This window comes from Vigna umbellata, chromosome 10 (assembly GCF_029865625.1).
Source record: "Vigna umbellata cultivar VRB3 chromosome 10, Vumbellata_1.0, whole genome shotgun sequence".
Lineage (NCBI taxonomy): Eukaryota > Viridiplantae > Streptophyta > Magnoliopsida > Fabales > Fabaceae > Vigna > Vigna umbellata.
The window spans coordinates 3063056-3090896 of NC_142174.1; the positions used below are offsets into that span (position 1 = coordinate 3063056).

General features: G+C 30.6%; 3 protein-coding genes across 4 annotated transcripts; all 3 read left to right on the forward strand.

The window, feature by feature from the left end:
• Positions 1-906: 906 nt before the first annotated feature.
• Positions 907-4012, forward strand: LOC148191646 (uncharacterized). The gene is made up of 2 exons (XM_088100220.1): positions 907-1683; positions 3178-4012. Exons 1-2 carry the CDS (start codon positions 1084-1086, stop codon positions 3895-3897), a joined length of 1320 nt encoding a protein of 439 aa, XP_087956346.1. The 5' UTR covers positions 907-1083; the 3' UTR covers positions 3898-4012.
• A 5097-nt stretch (positions 4013-9109) lies between these two features.
• Positions 9110-17420, forward strand: LOC148191647 (uncharacterized). The gene is made up of 19 exons (XM_088100954.1): positions 9110-9201; positions 9293-9454; positions 9568-9628; positions 9810-9846; positions 10712-10842; positions 10987-11082; positions 11172-11280; positions 11481-11614; positions 12113-12252; positions 13190-13240; positions 13324-13406; positions 13506-13560; positions 13645-13759; positions 14638-15139; positions 15212-15425; positions 15521-15591; positions 16110-16278; positions 16380-16509; positions 16600-17420. Exons 2-19 carry the CDS (start codon positions 9356-9358, stop codon positions 17259-17261), a joined length of 2859 nt encoding a protein of 952 aa, XP_087957080.1. The 5' UTR covers positions 9110-9201; positions 9293-9355; the 3' UTR covers positions 17262-17420.
• A 3168-nt stretch (positions 17421-20588) lies between these two features.
• Positions 20589-26850, forward strand: LOC148191648 (protein CHROMATIN REMODELING 35-like). 2 transcript variants are annotated; one of them, XM_088100202.1, is made up of 6 exons: positions 20589-20635; positions 20757-20831; positions 21588-22150; positions 23244-23426; positions 24043-24213; positions 24679-26439. In XM_088100202.1, the coding sequence occupies exons 2-6, from the start codon at positions 20783-20785 to the stop codon at positions 26437-26439; spliced, it is 2727 nt and encodes a 908-aa protein (XP_087956328.1). In that variant the 5' UTR covers positions 20589-20635; positions 20757-20782. The 2 variants fall into 2 exon arrangements, with proteins under 2 accessions (XP_087956328.1, XP_087956329.1); XM_088100203.1 differs by lacking the exon at positions 20589-20635 and adding an exon at positions 26495-26850 and having other exon boundaries at positions 20654-20831; positions 24679-26405.
• Positions 26851-27841: the final 991 nt, after the last annotated feature.

The following is a 27841-nucleotide window of genomic DNA, read 5'->3' on the forward strand; positions in this document are numbered from 1 at the left end:
TCTGGATGATCTAATTTTGTGCGAGAGGAAGTATATAGAAATTAACGAGTTGTGCGAGAGGAAGTATACCTTTGCTGCTTCCAACAAGAGTAGAACCTATGAACATAGGAATGGTCTTATTTACTTTTTTTTTCTTATTTAGAGTCTATATCAATATTATTTCTATTTTCAATATGTTTATATTTAATAAATATAAAATTATAAATATTATTTATTTTAAAAATAAATTTATAAAAATTAAATTAAATTAAATTAAATTAAATTAAATTAAATAAAATAATTAAAAAATTTATACACAGCTAGCAATCATAAACCCGCTGGACCAAAAAAAAATCTAAATAAATTTTGAATGTAAGGGGGACCAACCCAATCCACCCTTACGGATAAAATACCAATGGTCATTCCCACCTGCGTTGATGGTCATTCCCACCTGCGTTGCATTCGGATTACGCGTCAACATAAATGTAATTTGTTGACCATTGTGAACCAAACATTAATGCTCAAAACAGCAATGACTGTGCACTTTTCAAAATAAAATTCAATGATACTAAATAGAAAGAAAAATAATTTTCTTGAATATTTTCAATGTCTTTTCTTTTATAATTTATTAATGAACTAAATAGAAAGAAAAAGCTACACCAATGACCATTTAAAGTAAGATTGTTTATGTGTGTTTTTAAATAAATTTAGTATTGGTTACTCAAATTTTATTGATCATAATACAAATAGTGTCAGTTTAAATTATTAAATACTACATATATAAATTAAAATTTTCAGCTGAATTTTTAATATTTATTTTTAGTCTCTGTGTGTGAGAGAGAGATATGTTTTGTTAAATATTGACTTCTTTTGCTAGCATAGTCTGTTTTCTAATAGTAAATTATATAATTTTGGTGAAAATGTTTGTAGCACTTTCTAGGAAATTCGTTGGACAACCTATCCCTGCAAACATTATTTCGAGGTAATTAAGACTCTCTTCTTAGGAAACATCATGTTCAAGTGTATAAGTAAACTCCTCTTCCGCTACGGTTTCCAAATACATGTATTATCCAATCAAAGATTGAAAAGATCAAATTCACAAAAATGAGTAATGTTCAAGAAAATGATACACTGAACACTCTTTATGAGGTTTCATTGAGAGGTAGTGTTTCTGAGTTAGAAACTCTGATTGGAAGAGACCCTCTTATCCTTCACAGAATTTCCTTATCAGCATTCACTGAAACTCCTTTGCACATATCAGCTTTACTTGGTCATCTTGATTTCACAAAGTCCCTTCTGACTCACAGACCTCAACTTGCTCTTGAGACTGACCACTGCAAACGCACCCCTCTTCATCTGGCTTCTGCTGAAGGCCATGTAGAGATTGTTCATGTTTTGCTGCAGACATGTGAAGATGCATGCTTGATGAGTGACCAAGATGGAAGGATTCCTCTTCATTATGCAGCTATGAGAGGAAGAACGGAGGTTGCAAGACAGTTGATCAGTGGAGCAAAGTCAGAATCTGTGATGGTGTTTGATGGATCAGGAAAAACTATGTTTCACCTTTGTGTTGAGCACAATCACTTGGAGACTTTGAAAACACTGGTGGAAGTTGGAAATGTCACGGAGGATTTTCTAAACTGTGGAGACTTTCATCATGGAAATACCATTCTCCATTTGGCTGTTATGTTCAAGCAACTTGAGGTATGTTATTCCCTTTTTCTTCCATCAGCTAAATTATTAAACTTTTGATCTTCTTATTTGGCCCTTTATCTTCAAATTTTCACCATTTGATCCTTTAAATATAATACTTGTTTTAAGTTTTGGAATACCCATTTAAGGTTTTTTTTAGATAGAAAAATTTGTCCTATATACTACAAGGTAGATTTTAAAAAAATTATAAAAATAGACAAGTCGTATAGGTTCTAAACAAACTTTATATGAAGAAGTTGTGTATCCTTAACTCTTATATGACTTCAACGAATTGTTATCGATAATAAGAAATTATAATCGATTATATCAAAAATTTTAAGGATGAAGTCATTTATCTCACACGACTTCACTCTTAAAGTTGTCTATTCTCAAACAACTTCAACAATATCTAATCGATTAGTAATTCTTATAATTGAACGACGACTTCTTCATATAAAGTCATATGAAGTCATGTGAGGTATGTATGATTTACCAATTTTCATAATTTTTTTTTAAATCTTTCTATTATCGTAATATTGGAGGCAGATTTGCCTATTTTTTCGTAAAGAAAAAAGAAACTCATTTTAAGGGTTTTTGCACCAAACTAGGCATATTTGCCTATAATATTACCAAAATGGGCAAATTCAACCAAATTTACGAAAATGGGGAAGTCGTGAGGGGCCCAAACGACTTCAAATGAAGAAGTCGTGCCCCTCCTGCACGACTTCACACTGTTCATAGCAACAGTGTTGAAGTCGTGCACCCCAAAAACGACTTCTGGGTCCTGTAATCGATTACCATTCTTTGGTAATCGATTACACAATGTTGAAATCCTGACCCCTGCAAGACTGAAAATGGACGAGCGTTCACTGAAAATGGACGAGCGTCCACTTCTCCTGCCGAGCGTCCACTTAGCTAGATGGACGAACGTCCTCTTAGCTTTCTGGACGAGCGTTCTCTCTACCTGTCTGGACGAGCGTCGTCGAGATGCGCTCAGTGGACGCTCGGCAGAAGAAGTGGACGCTCGTCCATTTTCAGTGAACGCTCGTCCATTTTCAGTCTTGCATGGGTCAGGATTTCAACATTGTGTAATCGATTACCAAAAAATGGTAATCGATTACAGGACCCAGAAGTCGTTTTTGGGGTGCACGACTTCAACACTGTTGCTATGAACAGTGTGAAGTCGTGCAGGGGGTCACGACTTCTTCATTTGAAGTTGTTTGGATCCCCCACGACTTCACTTTTAGTCAATTTTTGCCTACTTTGGTAATAAATACCACATTTTTGCCTACTTTGGTAACAAAGCCCATTTTAAGTTATCATTTGAATGATTGAAGAAGAAAAACCTGAAGTTTTAACCAAAGATGACATAAACATGGTAAGATTGTGTGGAAAATAGTCCCCTTAGCGGTAGTGGAATACTTGTCTTGGCTTGACTTGATTTTTCATCACACTGCATAATCTTATTCAACAAACTTATTTAATGTATGGTGTATGTTCTTATAGAGTGTAAGGTACTTGCTCTCAATATCCAAAATAAAAGAAGAAGCAAATATTCAGAACAAGATGGGTTACACTGCTTTGGACATGCTAGAGCATGTTCCAAAAGACATGAGAAGTCTTCAAATAAAACTCATGCTGATGGATGCTGGATTCAAGAACAATGAAAATAACCAAGTTCATCATCCACCATCTGCATCAATCATAGATGTTCCTCCATCAAGGACAATAAATCCAAATGAAAAGTTTTGGAGTTTGAAGCGTGTGAACAAGGTCTTACAGCATAAGAGTGGTAGGTTGGAAGAAATGAGAGGCATGTTGAGTTTGGTGTCTACAATGATCTCAACCGTGACCTTTGGTGTTGTGATGGATCCACCAGGTGATGATTTACCTGCAAGTATGTGGGCATATGCACAATATAGAGAAGAAATGCTCACACGTTTGTTAACGATGAACACAATCTCTTTCATTGCATCACTTGGTGTCACTCTCTTACTTATAAGTGGAGTTCCCTTAAAGAATGAAGTCACAATGGGGCTCTTATCAGTAGGCACATGTGTCTGTCTCACATTTCTTGTGCTTACTTACATACATGCTGTGCCTTTGAACAAAAATATGTATTTTGGGGACACATTTTCTGTCTTGTTTTCTTGGCTTGGACTTGTTGGGGCAGTAGTTGTGTTTATCATAATTCGTGTAATTTCTAAGCTAGCGAAAGTTCTGTAGCATGGAGCAAAAGGTGGTTGAAACCTTGTCTAGAACATCTTCTTTACAGTTTGAACGTGTTTTTAGTCCATCCATCTTAAGATAAGTTTTTGTTATAAAATTAGTGTTGTTAAGAGATTTGTTGGTTAACCGGTGATTGATTGTTGGAAAATATTTTTTTTAACAATTTTTTTACCAACAGTTTATACGTGATAGCTTATAATTGGTGCGTTTCAAATATACGAACTAATAATACTAATAATACAGTGATACTGTTGTCAAAAAATTCTTAAAAAAAGTTGTTAATATATCATAATACTTTATTAATTAAGCTAATAATACTAATAATACAGTGATACTGTTGTCAAAAAATTCTTAAAAAAAAGTTGTTAATATATCATAATACTTTATTAATTAAGCGATGCACATGTTATATAAACAAAATAATTGTTGTAAAAGTAAGATTCTTTTCATTCAATATACACATACAATTTCTCTTCTTTTGCTTCTGTTTTTACTTCTATTCACTACTTCTCTCTCTTCTGTTTCTACCTTTGTGTCCGTCTTGTTCTTGGGTTTATTGTTCTTGTTCTTCCTAGTTCTAGTTGATAGGATTTGTACAGGAAACGAAAGAGTATACTAATATAAAAGAAATTCACTCGTAAAAGAAAAATTATTAAATATCTAAATATATATGATACCAAGTCTCACTCATAAGAAAAGTTGAACACTGTAAAAACATTATCATAAATCCGTTCCTTGAAATGTTGTCCGAAGTTTTTCCCCATCTGAAAGGCCCTTCGGCATGAGTGAGGTAAGAGATGTTTTTAATTTGTTAAATTCATTGTTTTTAACATTAATATAATTTATTAATTTTTTCTTATTTTATTCGAGTACTATAATATTTATTGCTACCAAAATTTACAGTAGTCAACTAAGTATAATTTGTCCTTTACAAAATAATTGTTTGCAATTATGGATTTTACTAATGTCAATTTTTGATTAACGAATATAAAAACATTGAATTTTACAACCAAGGTGAAAGGCTCAAAAAACAAGTAAAACTACACTAAAAAAATTATGGATTAAATTGAAATTTTCAACATATTTTGTGTGCAAAAAAGGGTCACGTGACAAAAAAAAAATATTCATGCTGAGAAAAAAAAAATTGGGCACACAACAATTTTTTATAACTAAAATTTCTGGAATTCTTTTTATTGTTTAATACATATAATTTCAAATTTTATTCTTTACTGCATATATATTAAATATTCAATGACTATTATTCTAACATACCATCTCTTTTCATAACTAACATCGACCATTTAAAATAAAACAAAGTTATAATTTCTTTTAGTTCCTACCAGGAAAATACATGAGTTATGAAAATATATATTTTTTTATGATAATAATAATATTTTTTATTATTTTATTATAAATCATAAATATATATTTGTTTTATAATTTTATTATAAATAATGTTTATTTATTTTTTGTAAATAGTTTTATAATTAAAAGAGTGACTAAGTTTAAGAAGACAGTAAAAGAACGGTTAAATTTTAAAAAAAAGAATAATTAGTTAAAAAATAAAATTAATAAATAAATATTTTAGTTTAAAAAAATTATTTAAAGCATAAAATTATATAATTTTATTTTTTTTATTTCATTTTTTTCTATCAAACACCAATAGCGCAAAATGGTCTTTTATCTTCTAACATTCAACGTTTAACAAAAAAAATCAATGTAAAAATGAACAATTAGATGTTAGACCGCTGTTATATACACTTTAAACATCGAACCACTGTAGTAGTTGATGTTATATATGATTTTGTGCTGTCGAGCTCATTCTATTAAGTTGTTGAGCCCGAACTATTATGTTGTCGAGTTAATCTTGTTGAGTTGTTATGCAGAACTTAATCTTATGATGTTGAAAAGTATAGGGACAATCGTTATATCATATTAGACGTCGGATAGTTAGGAGGGTCGACTTCTAATTTTGTTAAATACTTAAAAAACTAAATTGAAAAGACGTTCTCCTATATACATATGACATCGGAAAGTCTAGGAACCAACATCATATCGTATTAGACATTAGATAGTTAAGGAGGTCGATGTCGTGTTTAAATCATTAAAAAAATGCAATACAAATGTTTTTTTTTTCAGTACCTATTAAACGTCGGCTCCTACTTGTTTGACGTCTAATTAGATATAATGTCGACTCACTAGGGCGTTCGACACATGCTATTTTATGAAGTAAAAGATTAGCGCGAGAGACAATTTCCCTTCCACTATTTCTTCCCGCTCTCTATTCTCTAACCTCCTAACGACTTCTACATTCACCACCAAAGATAACTTTTGAACCATTTAACGCAAATTCATGTTTGAATGCTGCTTTGGGTATGATTTTATAGCATTTTCACTTATTATTTTCATGTAGTTTTTGTTTAGTTCCCATTTAAAATTTAGTACAAATGATTAAAATTTTAATTGTTTGTATTAAATCTAGGATTTTTTATCAGATAGTTTGGAAAAATTAATTTTCATAATTCGTTATAAAGTGTACATTAAAGTTTATACATAAATTTGATAAAATTTCATTTGAAACCATTTTCTATTGTTCTTTGGATGCATACTTGATTGTACTCACGAGTTATCACTTTTATTTCGTGTATTTCAAAGACTAATCCAAAATGTTTCCAATTTTTTTTATCAAATTTATGATGTTAGACTTTTTTATATATGCGTTATCAAATTATGAAAAATATTTGTTCTGAATGAGTAAAACCTAATCTTGTAAGAGTTGAAAATTTGAGATTGATGGAGTTTGTTACAAACATATTATGGATTGAAGCTGGATGAATGAATATCACATCAGTAAAAAGTATGAAAAAAAGTTTGAGTTCTTATAATATGTTGAAGAACACACAAACTCTAAGAACGAGACACGTTTTGTCCTTGTATTTGTTGTCTTAACTGGACTTAGACAACATATGAGATCATTTATTCATCTTCAATATAATGATGAATTATACAATTTGAACTTGACATGGAGAAGTATTACACAAGCCTATAAAATAATAAAAATATAGAATTATAAAAGTATAACACTATAACTATAAAATTATAAAATAATAAAATTATAAGATTATATGATTATAAAAATTATAAAATCATAAAATTATGAAAATATAAAATTATAAATTAAGAAATAATAAAATAATAAGTACGTCATTTAATAATCATATCACTTTATTAATAAAAAATTAAATAAATTTTGTTTGATTGAACCTTCAATATTGTATAAAACTTTAAATTCTCAAGTTTATTTAAAACATAATAAAACTTTTTTATTTGATTAAATACATGAAATATATAATTATTTTGCGGTTTAGAATAAGTTTGGAAGAAAATATGTATATATATATATATATATATATATATATATATATCATTTTAATTTAGTAATTAAATATAATTAAATAACAGTAAATTAATGTAATTTTGTTTTGAATAATTAGAAAACCAAATATGTAATTAAACTTTTATAACAACGCAAATTTTACATTTTTTTTATTAAATAAGGGTTTTTCTTCTTCCAAAAAACCCTGGTTTACTTGTTCAAAAGCTACATTGCAAATTGCAACCCCTAACACAGACCCAGCTCAATACTGCACTCCTTTCTCTGCCTCAGGTGGCCGCAACGAAATCTTTATTTTTTCCAAACGCAAATTGCAACCCTGGTTTTTAAATATTTTAGTTTAAAAAAATTATTTAAAGCATAAAATTATATAATTTTATTTTTTTATTTATTTTTTTTTATCAAACACCAGTGCGAAATAATCTTTTATCTTCTAACATTCAACGTTAACAAAAAAAATCAATGTAAAAATGAACAATTAGATGTCAGACCATTGTTATATACACTTTAGACATCGGACCACTGTAGTAGTTGATGTTATATATGATTTTGTGCTGTCGAGCTCATTCTATTAAGTTGTTGAGCCCGAACTATTATGTTGTCGAGCTAATCTTGTTGAGTTGTTATGCAGAACTTAATCTTATGATGATGAAAAGTATAGGGACAATTGTCATATCATATTAGACATCAGATAAAATTTAGTACAAATGATTAAAATTTTAATTGTTTGTATTAAATCTAGGATTTTTTATCAGATAGTTTGGAAAAATTAATTTTCATAATTCGTTATAAAGTGTACGTTAAAGTTTATACATAAATTTGATAAAATTTCATTTGAAACCATTTTCTATTGTTCTTTGGATGCATACTTGATTGTACTCACGAGTTATCACTTTTATTTCGTGTATTTCAAAGACTAATCCAAAATGTTTCCAAAATATTTTATCAAATTTATGATCTTAGACTGTTTTGTATATATGTTATCAAATTATGAAAAATATTTGTTCTGAATGAGTAAAACCTAATCTTGTAAGAGTTGAAAATTTGAGATTGATGGAGTTTGTTACAAACATATTATGGATTGAAGCTGGATGAATGAACATCGCATCAGGAAAAAGTATGAAAAAGAGTATGAAAAAGAGTTTATGAGTTATACAATATAGAAAAGACTAATATGAAAAAAACTTAGGCAACATGCGAGATCATTTATTCATCTTCAATATAATGATGAATTATACAATTTGGACTTGACATAAAAAAGTATTACACAAACCTATAAAATAATAAAAATATAGAATTATAAAAGTATAACACTATAACTATAAAATTATAAAATTATAAAATTATAAAATTATAAAATTATAAGATTATATGATTACAAAATTATAAAATCATAAAATTATGAAAATATAAAATTATAAATTAAGAAATAATAAAATAATAAGTACGTCATTTAATAACCATATCACTTTATTAATAAAAAATTAAATAAATTTTGTTTGATTGAACCTTCAATATTGTATAAAACTTTAATAAAAACTTAATTTAAAATTCTCAAGTTTATTTAAAACATAATAAAACTTTTTATTTGATTAAATACATGGAATATATATAATTATTTTGCGGTTTAGAATAAGTTTGGAAGAAAATATGTATCTATATATATATATATATCATTTTAATTTAGTAATTAAATAACAGTAAATTAATGTAATTTTGTTTTGAATAATTAGAAAACCAAATATGTAATTAAACTTTTATAACAACGCAAATTTTACATTTTTTTTTATTAAATAAGGGTTTTTCTTCTTCCACAAAACCCTGGTTTACTTGTTCAAAAGCTACATTGCAAATTGCAACCCCTAACACAGACCCAGCTCAATACTGCACTCCTTTCTCTGCCTCAGGTGGCCGCAACGAAATCTTTATTTTTCCATTTGGGTTTTTGATTGAATGAGGAATCGTTTATAATGCTGAATAAAAAACCATCCTTTACAGATACTAGAAGTTTTGGTGAGAAAGGAAGAAGAAGAAGAAGAAGAAAAGAGGGTGTGAAGAGAGATGGGAAAGAAGAACAAAATGAAGGAGAATGGAGGCAAAGAGCACTGCCCCTCCACACTTTTTGTCTCCAACTTACCCTATTCCTTTTCCAATTCTCAGGTATTCGTTACTTCCTCGGTTCTTCTCCTTTCATTTGTTTGTTTGTTAATTGGTTAGATTTTTTTTTATAATGTATCTGTTTAAATTTTTGTACAAAAAAAATGTAAAATCAGTTGGAGGAGACATTCAGTGAGATTGGACCTGTGCGGCGTTGCTTTATGGTCACACAGAAAGGTAAGGGTTTAATAACTGAAGTATATTAGATGATGCATATAGATTATGTATGTGTGTCAATAGGTTATACTATACTACTGGCGAAACAAAATTATGTATGCGGAGACTTCAGGCATAAGTGAGGTGTATAATTTTGCTCTTTGTATTTTTGACATTTTTTTCTTTGTTTAATGATCCACAGGGTCAGCGCAGCATCGTGGTTTCGGTTATGTCCAATTGTGAGTTTATATTTAACTTCCAAAAGTTTAATTTGTTGTTATCACTGTCTTTGGTTCTCTTACCACTACCAGTTGTGAGGCTTCTTGATAAAAACTTCTAGGAGAGAAGAAAAAAATGAGACGGACTTCTTCATAAATGAAAATTAACTTGTGGACAAGTTAAAAAATAAAAATTTAGAGAAGTCGAATGAAAGACCTACTGCAAACTAGCTTATGGATAAAATAGTTTTAACTTTTGGAGAAATTCTTTTTTTTTTTCATTGTTTTAGAAGTTCTCATGGAAAAGTTTGTCCAAATAATAAGCTCTCGATGTCATGACTTGATATTGAATTTCGGGCTTTAGCTTATATTATTGTGTTCTAGCTAGTTCTTTTGATGTGGTTTCATGCCTATGCTTTGGCCAAAAACTCATTCAACTAAAGCTATCAAAAAATATGAATACTCAGTAGTCAGTACGCAAGTGAAAGTTTCCCCTTTCTGGAAAATATCCTCAAACATGGATTGCAATATGCTCTTATGCTCTTCAGCTGTTGTATCTCATCAGTAAAACTCCATGATCCTGCCGCAAAGTTGCTAATAAAACTTAAAGCATCATGATTTGCGAAAATCACTCAAGAAGATATCAATAGACAAACTTTATTCTGGATGTTCAAGTTGTGTAGTGCTTCAATAATATGAAACCTGTCTTCTTTTGATGGTGACTGTGATATATAGCCGTGTTGTTGTTATTGTTAAATTAGTCCATAATCATAATTTGTTATCGTTGTTTTTGTTTGAGTTGTAGTGTTCTTCTCTCTTACCTTTGTTAGAATCAACATGTGTGACTTGCTTTTCCCAGTTTGTAATTAATTGTTTCCATCTTCAGTGCTGTTGAGGAAGATGCCAATCGTGCTATTGAGCTGAAGAATGGTATGTCTGTTGAAGGCCGTAAAATTGGAGTGAAGCATGCAATGCCTCGTCCTCCTCGGGAGGAACGAAATTCAAAACCAAATAAAGGTTGATGGTAACTCTATAATTGTGGTTCAGCATGCTGTGATATCTTAATATTCCACCTTGTTTGAAAAGACAAGGAAACTAATTTAACCTTGTTAATCCTTTTATTCCTTTGTTTTCTCTTCCCTCTCTTTTGTAATGTAATAGCTGGAACACCAGATGATCTTGTGAAACCAAAAGGTGATGATGTAAACGACAGCAAATCATCTGGAACAGAGAAGCATGTTTCAGTTTTGAAGGAAGGTTGTCAATTTGTTTTTATGATTATTTTATAATTTGATAATTTATAATTCTCCCCTTGTCTTATATTTTCTTTTATTTTTCTTTTCTAGAAGTACAAGTCACAAGTAAACAAAAAAACTCAAAGAACCCAATGGAAACAAAAAAATCAGCTCTTTGTAATGATGTTGCAGATGATGGTGGTTGCTCAGAAAAACAGAGGTATTATCTGTTTTTCCCTGCAATTGTTTTTAATCCAACCTTTTTAAATCAGCTAGTTTCGATAGAGATAAAAGATGAATCCAGGAAGTTGATTTTAGCATGGATGTGATTAAATGGAAATGACTAATTGGATTACCTGATTCCAACTTACTGATGCTTCTTATGTTTGAATTGTCTTGTTTATTTTTTTCTTTTGACAGGGTTGCTAGAACTGTTATATTTGGTGGCCTCAAGGATTCTGATATGGCTGAAGAAGTTCACAGCCAAGCCAGAGAGATTGGCACTGTGTGTTCCATTAACTACCCTCTTTCAAGGAAAGATCTTGAGAAACATGGTAACTGGATTTTATCTTTTCTGCTAATGATATATAATGCAGATGATATATGTTTTTATGTTTATCTAATACTGTGTGACATGTCTATTATGTTCTATATGTGATATAAAAAGATCTTCAACTTTTTCCTTTTTATTGAATAAAACAGGTCGCATTCATGTTCTTTGCAAGTAATATTTTAGCTGCTTTATACTTGGTGTAAAGTTATTTTGTGGTTTGTGTGTGAGCTGATTCTAATTAGGTTTGCTGCTGTCTCGTACTGCCTTTATTGCATGGTTAATGGTCATTATTGCTGTTTTAATGCCAAACCCTTTTCACATTTTGAACAAATGTTAGTTGTATTTTGTCTCATGTAATCATATCGAGCGCAGATATGGATGTTGAAATTTGTTCTTCCACTGAAATTGGCAATTCAACAAGATTAAATACATTATATCACTTATTCAAAGATTCTTTGTATTTCTTGGTATTGTGGAATTCACTTTGGAAATTTTCCAGGTCTCATGCAAGATGGCTGTACCATGGATGCCTCGTCTGTACTTTATACAAGTGTAAAATCAGCTCGACTTTCTGTTGCAATGTTGCACAAAAAAGTGATAAGGGGAGAAACAATTTGGGCCCGCCAATTGGGTGGAGAGGTAAAGTACTTGCCATAGAACTCAACAGAGTTACAATATCATCAGCTCCAGCAAAACATTATATATATATATATATATATATATATATATATATATATATATATATATATATATATATATATATATATATATATATATATATATATATGAATAACTGCCAGCTGACAGAAGCTGTACCATTTCATTTTGTATTCATAAATTTGCTTTATGTCTTAAAATTTGTATTCCATGGTATTAATTGCATTGAATATGTTTTTCATTTTCTAAAAACTGAGTAGGTCAAAAACCTGTTCTCTTAATTTCCTTTTTATGCAAAATTAAGTGCTCATTAGTAGTCTTAAGCTTTTTTCTGCCATTAATCAGGAGAATATGGTGTGCATGGTCTTAATATAAAGGAAGTTATGCAATGAGAATTTGTGACGTGTGCTGCTTCTTTAGGTTTGATAGGATTTTTATCTGGGTTTGATTTTAGTCTCTGTTTCTATGTTTGTGTGGAAAAGTACTTTCTTATTTGTTGTTTCCATGTTTTGTGATGCGTTTTGCTTCTAAAGGCTTTATAGGATTTTCACTTGGGTTTGGGTTTAGTCTCTATTTCCTATGTTGGTGTAGAAAAGTATTTTCTTATTTGTTGTCTCCATTTTTGAGTGTGTATTTATATACATGACAATATGTTTTTTGAAGTAGGAGATGTGTGTACCCTGCTCATCATTTGGAAGTCAGTTTTAGCGCGGTTAGAATGCATTTAGTAACTGTCTGAGTGCACTTTGTCAGATTCATCTAATAATCTATTAGGTGGTGGGATATTGACATCATAGTGTTTATGCTTTTGTTCTGTGAATTTTAATTGTTTGTAGATGATGTTTACTTCCCTGTTTACCATGTAAGATCTTGAACGAGATATTGCTTCTTAAACAACTTTCTGCTGTATGTGGGTCAGGGCTCCAAGACTCAGAAATGGAAGCTTATTGTCAGAAACCTTCCTTTCAAGGTTCGATGCCTATAATTAAAAAACTTGAAATAAATTTTCTTGGATACCTTGACTTCTGACTAGTTGACTAAACATGGATGCAGGCAAAAGATACTGAAATAAGAGATATGTTTTCATCTGCTGGATATGTGTGGGACGTATTTATTCCACAAAAGTCAGACACAGGGTAAGTTCTTTCTACTTTTTATTTATTAAGAGTTTCAATATGCTATCATATATAATGGTTTCTTAAAATGTTTTTCTTTTCCCATCTTCTCCTCTGCAGTCTGTCTAAGGGCTTTGCATTTGTAAAATTTACCTGCAAGCAAGATGCAGAAAATGTATGTACTTTTACCAAGTTTTATTTTATTTACTTCTTTGTGTTCTGAAATAACCTGCATATAAGCTTCATGTTTCTTTTTCAGGCCATTCAAAAGCTGAATGGATCAAAGTTTGCCAAACGAGTCATAGCTGTTGATTGGGCTGTTCCAAAGAAGATATTTAGTAGTGATACGAATGATACTCTTGCTTCAGAGAAAGGTAATTTTTATAGTGAAGAGGGTACTTTCATCAGCCACTTTTGTAGTCTATATTTGAATTGAACGAAGATATTCCTCAGTTGAAGTGCCTTTTGGCTTTTCAATGCATTATTACCAGTTATTTAATATTACTATTTTAAGTTATAAGTATTATTATTTGGTAAACTTCTTGTGACCAATGTCATGTATCTATATTTTAATCAAGTAGACTATGCTAAAACATGGCACTTGTAAGTTTTTACTTTTGAATTAGAAATTGGGATTAGTCTATCACTTTTCTCATGTTGGGGTTAACCTCAATTTCACTATTACGTTAGTCAGCTGTTTAGTAGTTTTGTGGAGTAAAAGGCCAGATTCTTGTTTTGTGGTTCAATCTTTAATACACTGAATTGAATATATGTTGCGCATAATATTCTTCTCATTTCTATGTTGTTCTAAACTTAAATGGATTCTTGAGTGGCCAATGAATTGGAGCCAAGCTGCTGAGTAGCTGTAGACTTGGTTGCAAATCATATGATGGTGTTTTTTTAAAGAGATTTTTAAATTCAAGTCCAATAGATTTCTATTTGGTAACTATCTCTATGTTGAGGTAAACGTTTATTGATTCTTTTGTAAGCTGTGATGTCCCTGGTTTATTGTTTATTCATTTAATACTTTAGTTGTAATGTATTCCAACGGAAAAGTTTGAGATTATTTCTTAGTGAACTGCTAACATATAACATTTGAAGTATTGGGTCATTGCTCTAGCCTACAAATACACCATCGGAGATTTTTCCTAAGTCTCACTCTTCATCTTTGTCTTCTTTATTTAAGTATGCCAAAAAACCTTTATTTTGGATCTGAACTATTCAAATAATGCATTCTTTGCAATTTCTTTAGAAGAAGAAATCTTGAGTGATGAAGATAGTGATGAGGAGGATGTGGAGCTTGTTGATAAAAGATCTGGCCAAGGAGATGATAATGATACAAACCACTCTAGTGCCATGGTGGAAGAGGGAGCTCCTCCTGAAGATAATTTTGATAAGGAGGCAGACGTTGCAAGAAAGGTTCTTAACAACTTGCTTGGATCCTCAAGCAAAGGAACATCTGAGAACAATGATTCTATGTTGTCCAAAGAAAACAAAGAATCAAGACCTGATGAAGTTGTTAAGGATGCTGATGGAAAAGAATCTGATGACTTGGAAAAGGTTTCAGGTGCTTCTAAGCCTGACATTTCCAGCATAAACAAGTTATCTAATCCTAAGGGAACAGAAGAAGATTTGCAGAGAACAGTTTTTATAAGTAATCTTCCCTTTGAATGTGATAATGAAGAAGTAAAACAACGATTTTCTGGGTTTGGGGAAGTAGAATACTTTGCTCCTGTTCTTCACCAAGTTACCAAGTATGTCACTGTGTTATTTTTCTGTGTCTATTTCACAGGGCATTATTCATTATCTCCTTTTACTCAATGCAGGCGACCAAGAGGAACTGGTTTTCTAAAGTTTAAAACTGTAGAAGCAGCTAATACTGCAATTTCAGCTGCTATTGCTGCTTCCGGGACAGGTATTTTGCTGAAGGGTAGACCGTTGAAAGTTTTAAAGGCTTTGGATAAGAAATCGGCACATGACAAGGAATTGGAGAAAGCAAAAAATGAGGTTAATGACCACCGGAATCTTTACTTGGCAAAGGTTTGTCTTCTCCTTTGTAACTCTTTGTGGAGTAGGCTGTTGAAGCTGATAGATATGCTTAAGATTAACATTTGCATTCAACTAAACTGTAACAGGAGGGACTTATTCTTGAGGGAACTACAGCTGCTGAAGGGGTTTCAGCCAGTGATATGTTAAAACGCCAAGAGTGAGTATTGTGTGGTTTGGAGCGCTGTTGGTATTATTTTAACTCACATCTATCATGTTGGTTATAGTTATTATATGGGCTGCACTTGAGTGACATTTTAATCTCCAACTCTCAAATTGTTACAATCCTTTGCTAATATGTGCTACTTTTACCCTATGTGAACGTTAGGAGATAAAAAAACACTTGTATTGTCTTCTTCTACTTGTTTTCCTTTTTATTTTCATGTTTAGTAGTTTTTGTTGAGAAAAATCACCAGAGGGCTGGAGAAAAGGTCTCTTGAAAAGATAATATATAATTTCTTGGCACAATCCATTTTGTGTATAGATCCACAAACGAACAAAATGAGCTATAGATTCACAATCCATTTTCAAATATCATCACTCGTACTATTCTGATTTCCGAATGTTATGTTGCATTTGATCTTGCAAATGTGGTGGTTTAAATTCTATCTTCTTGCTCAAGTGTAATTTCTTCAGCTGGTGTTAGTGCTCAACATTATTTATGGAAATTTCATATAGGTTGGAGAGGAAAAAGAAGACAAAGCTTCAATCTCCAAATTTTCATGTTTCAAGAACTAGACTCATTATCTACAACTTACCCAAGTCAATGAATGAGAAAGAACTCAAGAAGCTTTGCATTGATGCAGTCATCTCCAGAGCTACCAAGCAAAAACCTGTAATTCGGCAGGTTGGTCAAGTAGATCATAACTACAAATTGTTAATTATTGTTTCTGTAAAGCTTTAATGGTGTCATTTTACATTTTAACAAAATATACGTACAATATGCAGATAAAGTTTTTGAAAAATGATAAGAACGGAAAGGTAGCTCAAGAACGCTATTCACGGGGAGTTGCCTTTGTTGAATTTTCTGAGCATCAGCATGCCCTTGTGGCTCTGAGAGTTCTCAACAATAATCCTGGTGACAACCATTTTCTCATCATCTCTGGGAATCATACTCTTTTGTACTTTTATTTCTGTTTGTTTTATAGTTTGCTTTCATTGACACTAGAAACATTTGGTGCTGAACATCGACCAATCGTGGAGTTTGCTCTTGATAATGTTCAAACACTTAAACTTCGGAAGGCAAAGCTGCAATTTCAGCAGCAGGCTCCTCAAGATGACAACAATGATATGGAAAATGACAAACCTGGCAAGAAAGAAGATCACAGAGAGGACAGAAAACGAAAGTCTAGAGAGCATGGTGAACCGGCAAAGGAAGCAGTAGTGAATTCAAATGGTGAATCAGGTGATACACTGGCAAATGGAAAATCCAAAAGACAGAAAGGCAACAAAAAGAGCAAAAGGGCACTGAAAGAAAATCCAGAAGCCTTGTCCATGAAGCCAAAGAATATTCAAAATGGCCAGAAAATTGGTGGTGCATCTGTTGAAGATCAAAACACTGCTGCTTCCACTAACAGAAGAAAATCAGGAAACAAAGATGATGAAACTGGGTTTAGAAAAAGAAAGATGCAGAATCAAGAACAAGAAGCAGGGCATAAGGTGGTTTCTAAGAAACGGCCTAAGAAGAATAAAGATTCAGTAGGGAAGGACGTAGTAGACAAGCTTGACATGCTAATAGAACAATATAGATCCAAGTTCTCACACAAGGGTTCCCAAGAGAATGGAGAGAAAAAGCCTTCAAAACAGCTTAGGAAATGGTTCCAATCATAGTTACTTTTTCTTTTTGGTTCATATGAATTTTGTTAGCTGTATTATTCTTTTACTACCTTTGAAAAAGTTTAAGCAATGTAACATTAGTTGCACCATATCTTATGTTGTTTTTCCTTTTTGTCCCTACCAAGATTTCAATTGCTGATAATTTTTCTGGAATTTGTTGCTGTTTTCGTGTTTGAGGAACGTGTATGCAAAATATCTAACAGATTAAACCAGCAAAGTATTATATATATATATATATATATATATATATATATGTATGTATGTATGTATGTATGTATGTATGTTATGTGCTTAATCTTTTTAATTTCATTAACATTTTTCTTCCATCAATGTCATCATGTCTTGCAACTTCATTTTTCTTGTTTCCTTATAGTTTTAGAAGTTTAATTTTTGTGCATTTGGTGAGAAGGTTTTAAGATCATTGATTGATTAGAAAATAAGAGAAAATGTACATACAAGGCCTTTAATAATGATGTAATAATTCAATGCGTTTAATAAAATATAAATTATCAAAGGAAAAATCTAAATTTAGTTGGAGAATATTAATGCAGCATCATAGGTGCATGTAAGTTTGTCATAGAAATTCTTTTGGGATAGTTTCTAAATAATTATTGTAAGAGTGAAAAACAATTACATTAAATAATGAATTGTGCTTAGATTATAATGTTAAAACAATTTAGTGAGTGTACTATTTGTTCTAGTTTTTTTTTTGTGTATTAGGAAACGCCTATATTAGAGATTTTGAATTTTCCTTTCAATAAATATTGAAACAAATTCTATTTTTTCTAGGTTACAAACAGCTATGTGAAAGAAAGTCATAAGCTTAACCTCTAATATTTTCGTTTATTAAAATAAGTTTCAACGAAAATAGTTATAGGAAAATAATAGACAAAATCATAAAACTTAGATATGATATTATAACTATATTTCTCCAAGCAAATTTGAAAGTTATCTTTAATCAAATTTAGAGTTTTATCTTACAAATCACAGGAAAATAAAGAAAAATATTAAATTGTATTTTAAGACTTTTTAAAAAAAATCACAACTAATGTTAGCTTAAAAGATCAAATACAAATAAAGAATAAGATAATAATACATAACATAAAAAACTAATATGATATATGTTCAATTTTTTACCAACGAATCAAGTTATGCTAATGTATATATTGTTCAAATGTTATTCCAAACTTACAACAATAGTACTTTTTGTTTTTAACTTATCAAAGCTAATGTACAAATATTCTTTGGGGAACTAGTTCAAATTTTTAAACAACGAATCACATCTAACTTATATTAAAAGGTGTTTACGGATGATAAAACAAAATTTAGTTTGCTTAAACAAAGATTAACTCACCAAATCCAAAATGCTTTCAATATAAATGGATAGAGTTATTTATAGAAAGAAATATACAGTCACTTAAAAAATACTCTTTTTAGATACTTCATTTGGCTTATTTATTTGATTTCTTTTCAACAATTGTCATTTTTCAAAAACACGTTAAATAGGTTATGATTAGATGTAGGTGAAGGGAAGTAACAATTGTCTTTTCTTCTATAGAGTACACTTTTCAAATTTTAAACCTCTATACAACACTTTCTAATTTTATTTCTCTAGGTAATATATTATTCTTTATATCTATTGAAATAGCATAAGTTTTAGTTTTGTTAGAATTTGGAAAATTGAATTGTGAGCTGATTTTTGTATTTTTTTCTTGATTTTAAATTAATTAAAAATAAATGTTTAGAGAGAAAATTGAAATTAGTTGTGTATGCTTAATTAATCAGACAAGTAAAAATTAGATGAATTAATTTTTTTAATATATATATATATATATATATATATATATGATAAATACAAATTTAGAAATACATATATTTTAAAGAAATTTAAATCAGCAAAACATTACAGAATTTTTTTATGAAAGAATAAATATTTTATAAGAAAGTAATGACATGTTTGTGATATATTTGAATTTATTGAGTAGTAAAAAAGATATTATTTTTTAAAAGAAATTATATATAATATATAAATTTAGAAAAAAATAAATATTTTTCGTTTCAAACTATTATTATTTTTATAAAATTATTTCTTTCCTTTACTTATTCACACACACACACACACACATATATATATATATATATATATATATATATATATATATATATATATATATATATATATATATATAAAATTTATATTTCATTAAAAAGATTAGTGAGGTGTAAAAAAATAAAAATAAAAAACACAATGTTGAAAATGACAATTGTGATGTAAATTACTTCTATAGAGTACTCTAAATGTGTGTGTGTGTACAATATAGATTATTTATAAAGAATTCACATTAAACTTTATTTTACCTTAAATAAGCTTAACTATGTTATATTACTTTTTAGCAAATTACATTATATTCATATAAATTTGGATTTTTAGAAGAATCGAAATTTGTCAATTTTTTGTCTACATTTTTTTTACATTTTAAAAATTATTCTAATTATTAAAATATTAATTTTTTTATCGTTAATATATAGAATCTTATCTAAGTCAACTTTTTAAATTTGTTCTTAAATTTAAAATCTTATTATAATGATGGGCTCTTTGCAAAAGTTGCTTCCTAAAAGTAAGCTTGCAATTAATTACTTAAAACTATTTTTAATAACGTTAAATTAATTGAAACACTAATTTTTATGATTAATATTAAATAACCACATCTAAAATTTAATTCTTTTTTTCCTAATTTATCATCAAATTAATTATTCTTCCTGCACTAATTAAAATTATGCATTTATTGAAATTCATAACACCTTTGGTAATAAAATAGTTGTGCTGTTTTCTATATATTTAATCATTTATCTTTCCATTTAATATAATACATAAATAAATATACCTCTATAATGCGTGTATAAATTATTTGTGTCCTAAAATTTCCTTTTCAAAATTTAAGATGATTTTAATTAATTTTTAATAATCATGTCATTAAGCAAACTTAAAATTACTATTTGATTAAATTAAAAAAAAATATTTTATGTAAATTATTACATGTATTTTTAACGGTGATTAAATGCGTCTAATCACCATCACACGCATGCAACGTGATTGGAAATGCAGTTTGACCGAAACCAATCAAACAGTTAAAAATTTTGATATCACGTCTCACGTGAATCTAATGGTTTGAATTTTTTGATCAACTTTATCGTCACACTCGCAGCTTCCGCATCCACACTGCATGAACGCTGCAGCTGCGACACAGAGGACCATTGTGACCGATGGAAACTCAATACTCCGTGCATTACTCACTCTATAAATTGTACAATGCTTTCACTCTGCATTTCTCAAACTCATTTTCAGTCTTCAGCATTTCTTCTTCTCGGTAACCCTCGTTCTCTTGATTTTCTACAATCTCTGATAGAAAATGGATGAATTCAACACTTGTTTTTTATCTTTCTCTTTCAGTTTGCAATATTTTTATCTGTTTTTGCTTCAATTCTCAGTTTCTTCATTTCGTTGAAAGTTACCGATGGAGTCCTCTGTTGACGTGTTGTCAGCTAAGCGCTGTCGTTCAACCGGTATATTCTTCATTATCTTGCTCTTTCTTTCTCTTCTATTTTATTTTTTTTTAAATTTGACATTAAAAACTGTTGATCACCACGTATATTATTTGCAATTTCAATATAATTTCCTTTTTCTTTCTAATTTTATCCCAAATTTTTGGTGGATTATTTCATTTTTTATTTTAGGATTTAATGAGAATATATATATATATATATATATATATATATATATATATATATATATATATATATATATATATATATATATATATTATTCTTTTTGCGTGCAGAGTGGTTTCTGAGCATGTATTGTAAGAATGTTGAGTCCGAACATTTTCTTTTAGGACGAAACTTTATATAGTGTTCTCTTAAAGAGCCTTTTGTAGTGTTTTTAATTCAGTACTAGAATTTTAGCTGTGTAATATGCTTAATAAAACTTAACAAAGATTTGTATTATTTGTGTGAATTATCAATTGTGCCTTTTTTTTACGCTAATCATGGTGATACTTGAGTTTTAATTAGAGAACAGAAAAAAAAAAAAACATCTAAGGTACTATTTTTAAGTTTTTTCCTTTAATTATATTTTATGATTTTATGGTTTTCTTTTATTTTGATTTGATTAGTTGCTGGTAGGAGTTGAAACCGTGCTGGGGTTTGTGTAACGTAATACTTGAGTCTTGTGGAAGTATATAAGCATTGAGAATATTTGGTTCTGCTTCATGATGGAATATCTACAGTTCTTCTGAGTTTAGTTTCATTTTGTGAAACCAGGATCTTCCTCTGGCCCTGACATAGGCAAAAGACAGAAGTTATCAGATGTCTCTGACCATACGAATCCATCTGCAATTTCGGATATTGTGGTTCATATAGAGCATGGGAAATATGGAAGTGTCACAAAGGAGATAGAGGACCTTGTAGCCATAAAAATGCAGATACTTGGACCTTACTTTGCAAAGTATCCCGAACTTGTTAATCAATTCATGAATGTGGTAACTGACCACGATGAAGACACTACTAAATTCGAAGATCAACACGACACTGGTTTGACATATCATAATGTCATAGATTTGGCGAGGGAAAACATTGAGAAGAATGTTCATGCAGCTCCAGTTGCTGTTATTCACATTGATTCAGATGTGGAAGATGATGGAGATAAAAAAGCTATTGTTCCTTTTCATGAAGCTTCAGAAGTGGAAGATGATATACACAATAAATTTATTGTTCCATTTCATGAAGCTTCAGAAGAAGAAGATTATAGACAAAATAAATCAATTGTTCAGTTTGAAATTGTGTTGCCGCTAGTTGCACCGTCTCCTGTTGTGATGAAGACAGTTGTAAGTTTTCCTTAATTTTGTAATAATTTAAATATATGAAATACCAAATTGAAATAATAGTTGTTAATATGCATAATTTTTTATTTGGAATAATATATTTGTAACATGCTCCGTCTGGGGATAATGATAGGAACTAAGGTTTCAAACAAGGAAGTAGCTAAACTTATACGATCACTGATTAAGGGAAAATTCCTCTAATCCAACGGAAACAGCAAATAATTATGGATGGAAATACCTTTTTACAAATATGGAATAGTCATCAAGTAAAACCAATCAGAGGATGAGAAAAGACCGCCTATACACAAAATCACCACCCAGAACATCAGAATAATCCCTACTCATTTGGTTACCCACCTTTCGTATATACTCCTTTTCTCTCTTTTGGCCGCACTCTTTTGGCCACACTGCATGATTCCTATATCACGCTCCCTACCCTCCCCACTCATTCGATTATTTTTCCCTCTATTGCAAACATGACTTACAGGCCTAACCGATAATTTAACAAAATTGTAGCATTTATTTTCAACCTTTTGTGGTGTGGCTGAAGATTCTTTTAAAACATTGATTAAGACTGCATAGTTCTCTTAAACTAAGTCATTAATTTCTAGATACTTTGGCCCAGTTTCACTGAATAAACTTTTTTCCTTGTGGTCATTGTTTGGAAACCATTGGATTGGACGAATTACTAAACTTGAATGTTTACTATTGATCCTTTATACATGGTGATTGGGAAATTGATGGGTTTGAAAATGAAAATAGAGGATGTGTCTGGATTTATATTTTCTCTACATGTCGTACTATCTGTTTATATTATTTTTCTTTGCTCCTTCTATTCACATATTAATGTTGAAAAGTGAACAGTGAATGATGATGTAAGAGTTTAACCGTTTGCCTTTCTTGAACATGTGTCAATTTTTCATTTGAATCGCTTGACATTTGCATTTAGCTAACTTCTTAAGCCTCTGTGTATTTAGATTTAAATCTGTAGCTGCTCTTCATGAGAAGATGCTAGCTCTTTTTCCTTTCTCTTCATTTCAATGCAAGTTGTTTCACTGACATGCTTTACTGTTCTGTGTCAAACAATGGGTTTAAGAGGCAGCGTACTCCCATTCCTAACCGTCGCAAAAGTAAAGATCCGAAAATTGAGACAAGTATAGCGGGTAAAGGTGTTCATATCGGTGTAAAGGAGGAAGAGGATCATCAGGTCAACCCCGAAGATAATGACGGCTTAGAAGATATTTGGAAGGAGATGTCGATGGCAATGGAGTGTTCCAAAGTATAATACTTTACTTCTGTTTCTTATTTTTAAATAATAATTCCAGTCTTTGTCGTGGAGTTTATCATCAACTCATTTGGATGATTTTTTTTTTTGTGTAATTTAATTCGTAATTCTTTACTAAAATTGATGTGTTTGGTTAAGGGTTGCTGAGACGATGGATTTTTCTTATGAAGATAAGGAAAATGACTATAGTTTAACAGCCAAATATCGAGAAAATAAATCAATTGTTAAAGAATTATAACATAGTTCCTTCTTTGAGTGCCGGTGTTAACTAGATCATTCATCGATTTATGAACAAAAAAAAATTCATATTAAATGTAGTTATGTGAGTTGAATTGTTGAAACATTGTACATTTTGGCGTACAATTATCCTTATTAGTCTCGAATGTTTTGCTCTCGTTTATTCGTTGTTACCTGTTGTATGTATACAATATGTAAGGTTCCCATTACATGTAAATGTCACTTGCGATTTTATTTTCTGCTTTGTAAAACTACTTCTATACACATCGAAATTTAAATTCAAGTAAATTATTTATTATATTGAAGTCTACTTGCAAATTGCAGTTTCAGGGCTCCTTTGGCATTGATGTAATTTAATTGTTCCCTCTACTAGGTTGTTTCCGCGAATCCTCTGCCAGATGAAGTAGAAAGAGGCCATGAAGAAGCAGAAAGAGATGAGGAGTGCGATCATTCTTTTATTTTAAAAGATGATCTTGGTTATGTTTGTCGGGTTTGTGGAATTATTGACCGAAAAATTGAAACCATATTTGAGTTTCAGTACAAGGTTGGTCTAATGCTTTTGCATTAATATTTTTGTTAATGAATGTGATAAACATAAAATATACTTTTAGTTTTATGATCGCTTTTAATTATGGGGTTGAAATTAGATGCTTAACACAGATTAATTTTTTAGGAGAGCGGGACATAAACATACAAAATGCCAAGCGAAACAGATAGCAACTTGTGATAGTTAAAATCTTCTGATAATTTGCCAACCTTCAGTGAGAAACTGTTTCTTTTATCTTATTCCACTAAATTTTCCTTAAGGACTGAGAAACCTCTTTATTAAACCAAATTAATATTGCAGGTAGACCATTCATATCATGTGTGGACTTAACTGCGTTATAAAATAATACCTATGCTTAATTCTTACTATTTATATTCTAACAAGTATTACTTCTGGCCTGGACAGGAAGTGTTAAAGGTTGACTTTATTTATTATTTTTATTAATTTTGTATTTTATTGAAGGTTAAACGGAGCACAAGGACTTATGCATATGAATCCTGTAACACCAAAGCAAAAGCAGATGTATTTGCAAATAATGTTGCTGAAGATGATCTCATAGTAACTGAATTCTCAGCACATCCTAGACACATGAAACAGATGAAACCTCATCAAATTGACGGATTCAATTTTCTTGTTAGAAATCTTGCGGGTGATCATCCTGGTGGCTGCATCTTAGCCCATGCTCCAGGATCAGGGAAAACATTCATGGTAATAAGTTTCATGCAAAGTTTTCTAGGCAGGTATCCGAATGCAAGACCATTGGTGGTGCTTCCAAAGGGAATATTGTCAACATGGAAAAAGGAGTTTCAAACATGGCAAGTGGAGGACATACCTCTATACGACTTTTATACAGTGAAGGCAGATAGTAGAAGTCAACAACTGGAAGTGTTGAACTTATGGGTGGAGAAGAAAAGTATCCTTTTCTTAGGATACAAACAGTTCTCCTCTATTGTCTGTGATAAGGGGACCAACCATATATCGTCATCATGCCAAAAGATTTTACTCAGGAGTCCTTCAATACTTATTTTAGACGAGGGGCATAATCCTAGGAATGAAAACACAGATATGGTTCAATCCCTTGCAAAAGTTCACACACCTAGAAAAGTTGTTCTGTCGGGAACTCTTTATCAAAATCATGTCAGGGAGGTGTTTAACATTCTAGATCTTGTTCGTCCAAAGTTTTTGAAGATGGAAACATCAAAAGCTATCCGCAGGCGCATTTATAGTAGAGTTCATATACCAGGTGTGAGAACCTTCTGTGATATTGTTGAAAACACTTTGAAGGGCACAGACTTTAAAGCGAAAGTAGCCGTCATACAAGATTTACGTGAGATGACAAACAGCGTCCTTCATTATTATAAAGGGGATTTTCTTGATGAGCTTCCTGGTCTTGTTGATTTTACTGTGGTTCTCAATCTTAACCCTACACAAAAGCTTGACATTGAAAAATTAAAAAAGTCATCTGGAAAGTTCAAGATATCTTCTGTAGGAAGCGCCGTGTATTTGCACCCTAAACTGAAATCTTTAGCTGAAAAATGTGGAGAAAATAATATATCTGATGATATAATTGATGCTCTGATAGAAAAATCAGACGCCAGAGATGGTGTGAAGTCCAAATTCTTTTGGAACATGCTAAATTTGTGTGAATCAGCCGGAGAGAAACTCCTTGTATTTAGTCAATACTTGCTACCTTTGAAATATTTAGAAAGGTTAACCATTCAAAGTAAAGGGTGGAGTCTAGGAAAGGAAATATTTGTAATCTCAGGAGAATCGAGCTATGAGCAGCGAGAATGGTCCATGGAAAGATTTAACAATTCTCCTGGTGCCAAAGTCTTCTTTGGCTCCATCAGGGCTTGTGGAGAGGGCATATCATTGGTCGGGGCATCACGCATAGTTATATTGGACGTTCATCTTAATCCTTCAGTTACTCGCCAAGCTATTGGTCGTGCATTCAGACCTGGCCAGCAGAAGAAAGTCTTTGTGTATCGATTGGTGTCTGCTGATTCTCCAGAAGAGGAGGATAACAGCATTTGTTTCAAGAAGGAATTAATTTCAAAAATGTGGTTTGAATGGAACAAGTATTGTGGTGATCGAGCATTTGAAGTTGAGGAAGTTCTTCTGAAAGAGTGTGGCGATCTTTTTCTTGAGAGTCCATTACTTGGAGAAGATGTAAAAGTTCTGTACAAAAGGTCAGTGACCATTCCCCCCAATTTTTGTATATAATATACTCTGACAATCACACACTTTTTTTTCTGATGTTTGTTTCTTTCTATGTCAGGTAGGATGGGTAGGCAATTATTTTTCACTTTCATGTGATTGTGAGTAAAATTTTCTGAACTTGTTTGTGTTGCTGTAACCCTGTTCGCTTACTATTTACCAATCATACAGTTCCGTTTTAATATTTGTTTTAGTTGTACGTGCCTGGTAGAAATTGGCTTCCGATGAACAGTAATGAGTTGACAAATATTTTTCGAGATTTTCTGATTGTTCAGATTCAGGTTTGTATCTTTGTTCAGAACAATGCAGGATTACTGAGAATTGAATGAGGTTTTCTTTGAGTCTTTATTTCTTTCTGATGTTTCATGCTATTGTTCAATTTTGTTTAGTTTATTGTAGCAAATAGCAATTCTATTATTGTAGCAATTCAAAATGCTTCAAGTCTTTTTTGTATGATTGTGTGCTAAGAATGCTTTTTCTTGGAAGACATGTATGTATATAAACTTTTATAAAAAAAATAAGAAGAATTTCTTATCAATTAACATAAATTATATGCCCATTAAATGACGACTATAAAAAGAAATACGAATTTATATATACTAAGTATATATAAATTCTTTACTGTTAGTGCATTCTTGGGTTGTAGAAAGAAATTTTCTTACGTAAATTTCTTTACTAGTAAATTCTTTCTACTCAGGGGAGGTTCTGACTTATATATCTGTTAATTATTTTAGTAAAGTACCTTACGTAAATAATTTATTTAGTATTATATTTTTGTATCTTTAATAAAGTATTATAATTTGTTCCATTTACTGTAAAAATTGTACTTTTTAACTATTTAGATAAAATGTCATTTTTTTTTCTTTTATAATATGAAATTATAACATGAAGTTATAAAAGTTTTATTTGCAATTAAATTATTTAGAATAACTCAGTATTTTCTTATATCCCTTTGTGAATTAAAGGTTATTAACATTTGTTGGTGACAATTTGGGGAGTAATATATATTTTATTTTGACTCATATATTTTATTTTGACTCAGTAGAATTATGTATTATAATGAATGAAATTTTTTTGTAACATTGTGGCTAATATAGATAAAATTTTTATTATAATTTTTTGAAAGTTGATCTTGTTGCATAAGTTGATAATTATTAACATTTAACAAGTCTTCAAAAAATCTTTAGCTTATCTTGTATACATATATTTACCATATATTTTTTGCATTATTTTAGAAAAAATTAAAATCTTGGATTAATTACGCACACAAACAGTAGGAGGGATTTTGTTTTTTCAAAGCAAATTTACAGAAATGCTGAAATTTAATGAACGTAAATTGGACCCAGATTTGTATAGACTCATTGGAAAATTCTTTCTACACATTAATATTTTTGTCCTAGATCCTGAA

Excerpts from the sequence above, each read along its gene's own strand:
- LOC148191646 (XM_088100220.1), top strand. The coding sequence starts at position 1,084 with ATGAGTAATGTTCAAGAAAATGATACACTGAACACTCTTTATGAGGTT. Across the intron at positions 1,684-3,177 it reads TTATGTTCAAGCAACTTGAG|AGTGTAAGGTACTTGCTCTC; the intron begins GTATGTTATTCC and ends ATGTTCTTATAG.
- LOC148191647 (XM_088100954.1), top strand. The coding sequence starts at position 9,356 with ATGGGAAAGAAGAACAAAATGAAGGAGAATGGAGGCAAAGAGCACTGC. Across the intron at positions 9,847-10,711 it reads GGTTTCGGTTATGTCCAATT|TGCTGTTGAGGAAGATGCCA; the intron begins GTGAGTTTATAT and ends TTCCATCTTCAG. Across the intron at positions 15,426-15,520 it reads GGAATCTTTACTTGGCAAAG|GAGGGACTTATTCTTGAGGG; the intron begins GTTTGTCTTCTC and ends AAACTGTAACAG.
- LOC148191648 (XM_088100202.1), top strand. The coding sequence starts at position 20,783 with ATGGAGTCCTCTGTTGACGTGTTGTCAGCTAAGCGCTGTCGTTCAACC. Across the intron at positions 22,151-23,243 it reads CTGTTGTGATGAAGACAGTT|AGGCAGCGTACTCCCATTCC; the intron begins GTAAGTTTTCCT and ends AATGGGTTTAAG. Across the intron at positions 24,214-24,678 it reads TATTTGAGTTTCAGTACAAG|GTTAAACGGAGCACAAGGAC; the intron begins GTTGGTCTAATG and ends ATTTTATTGAAG.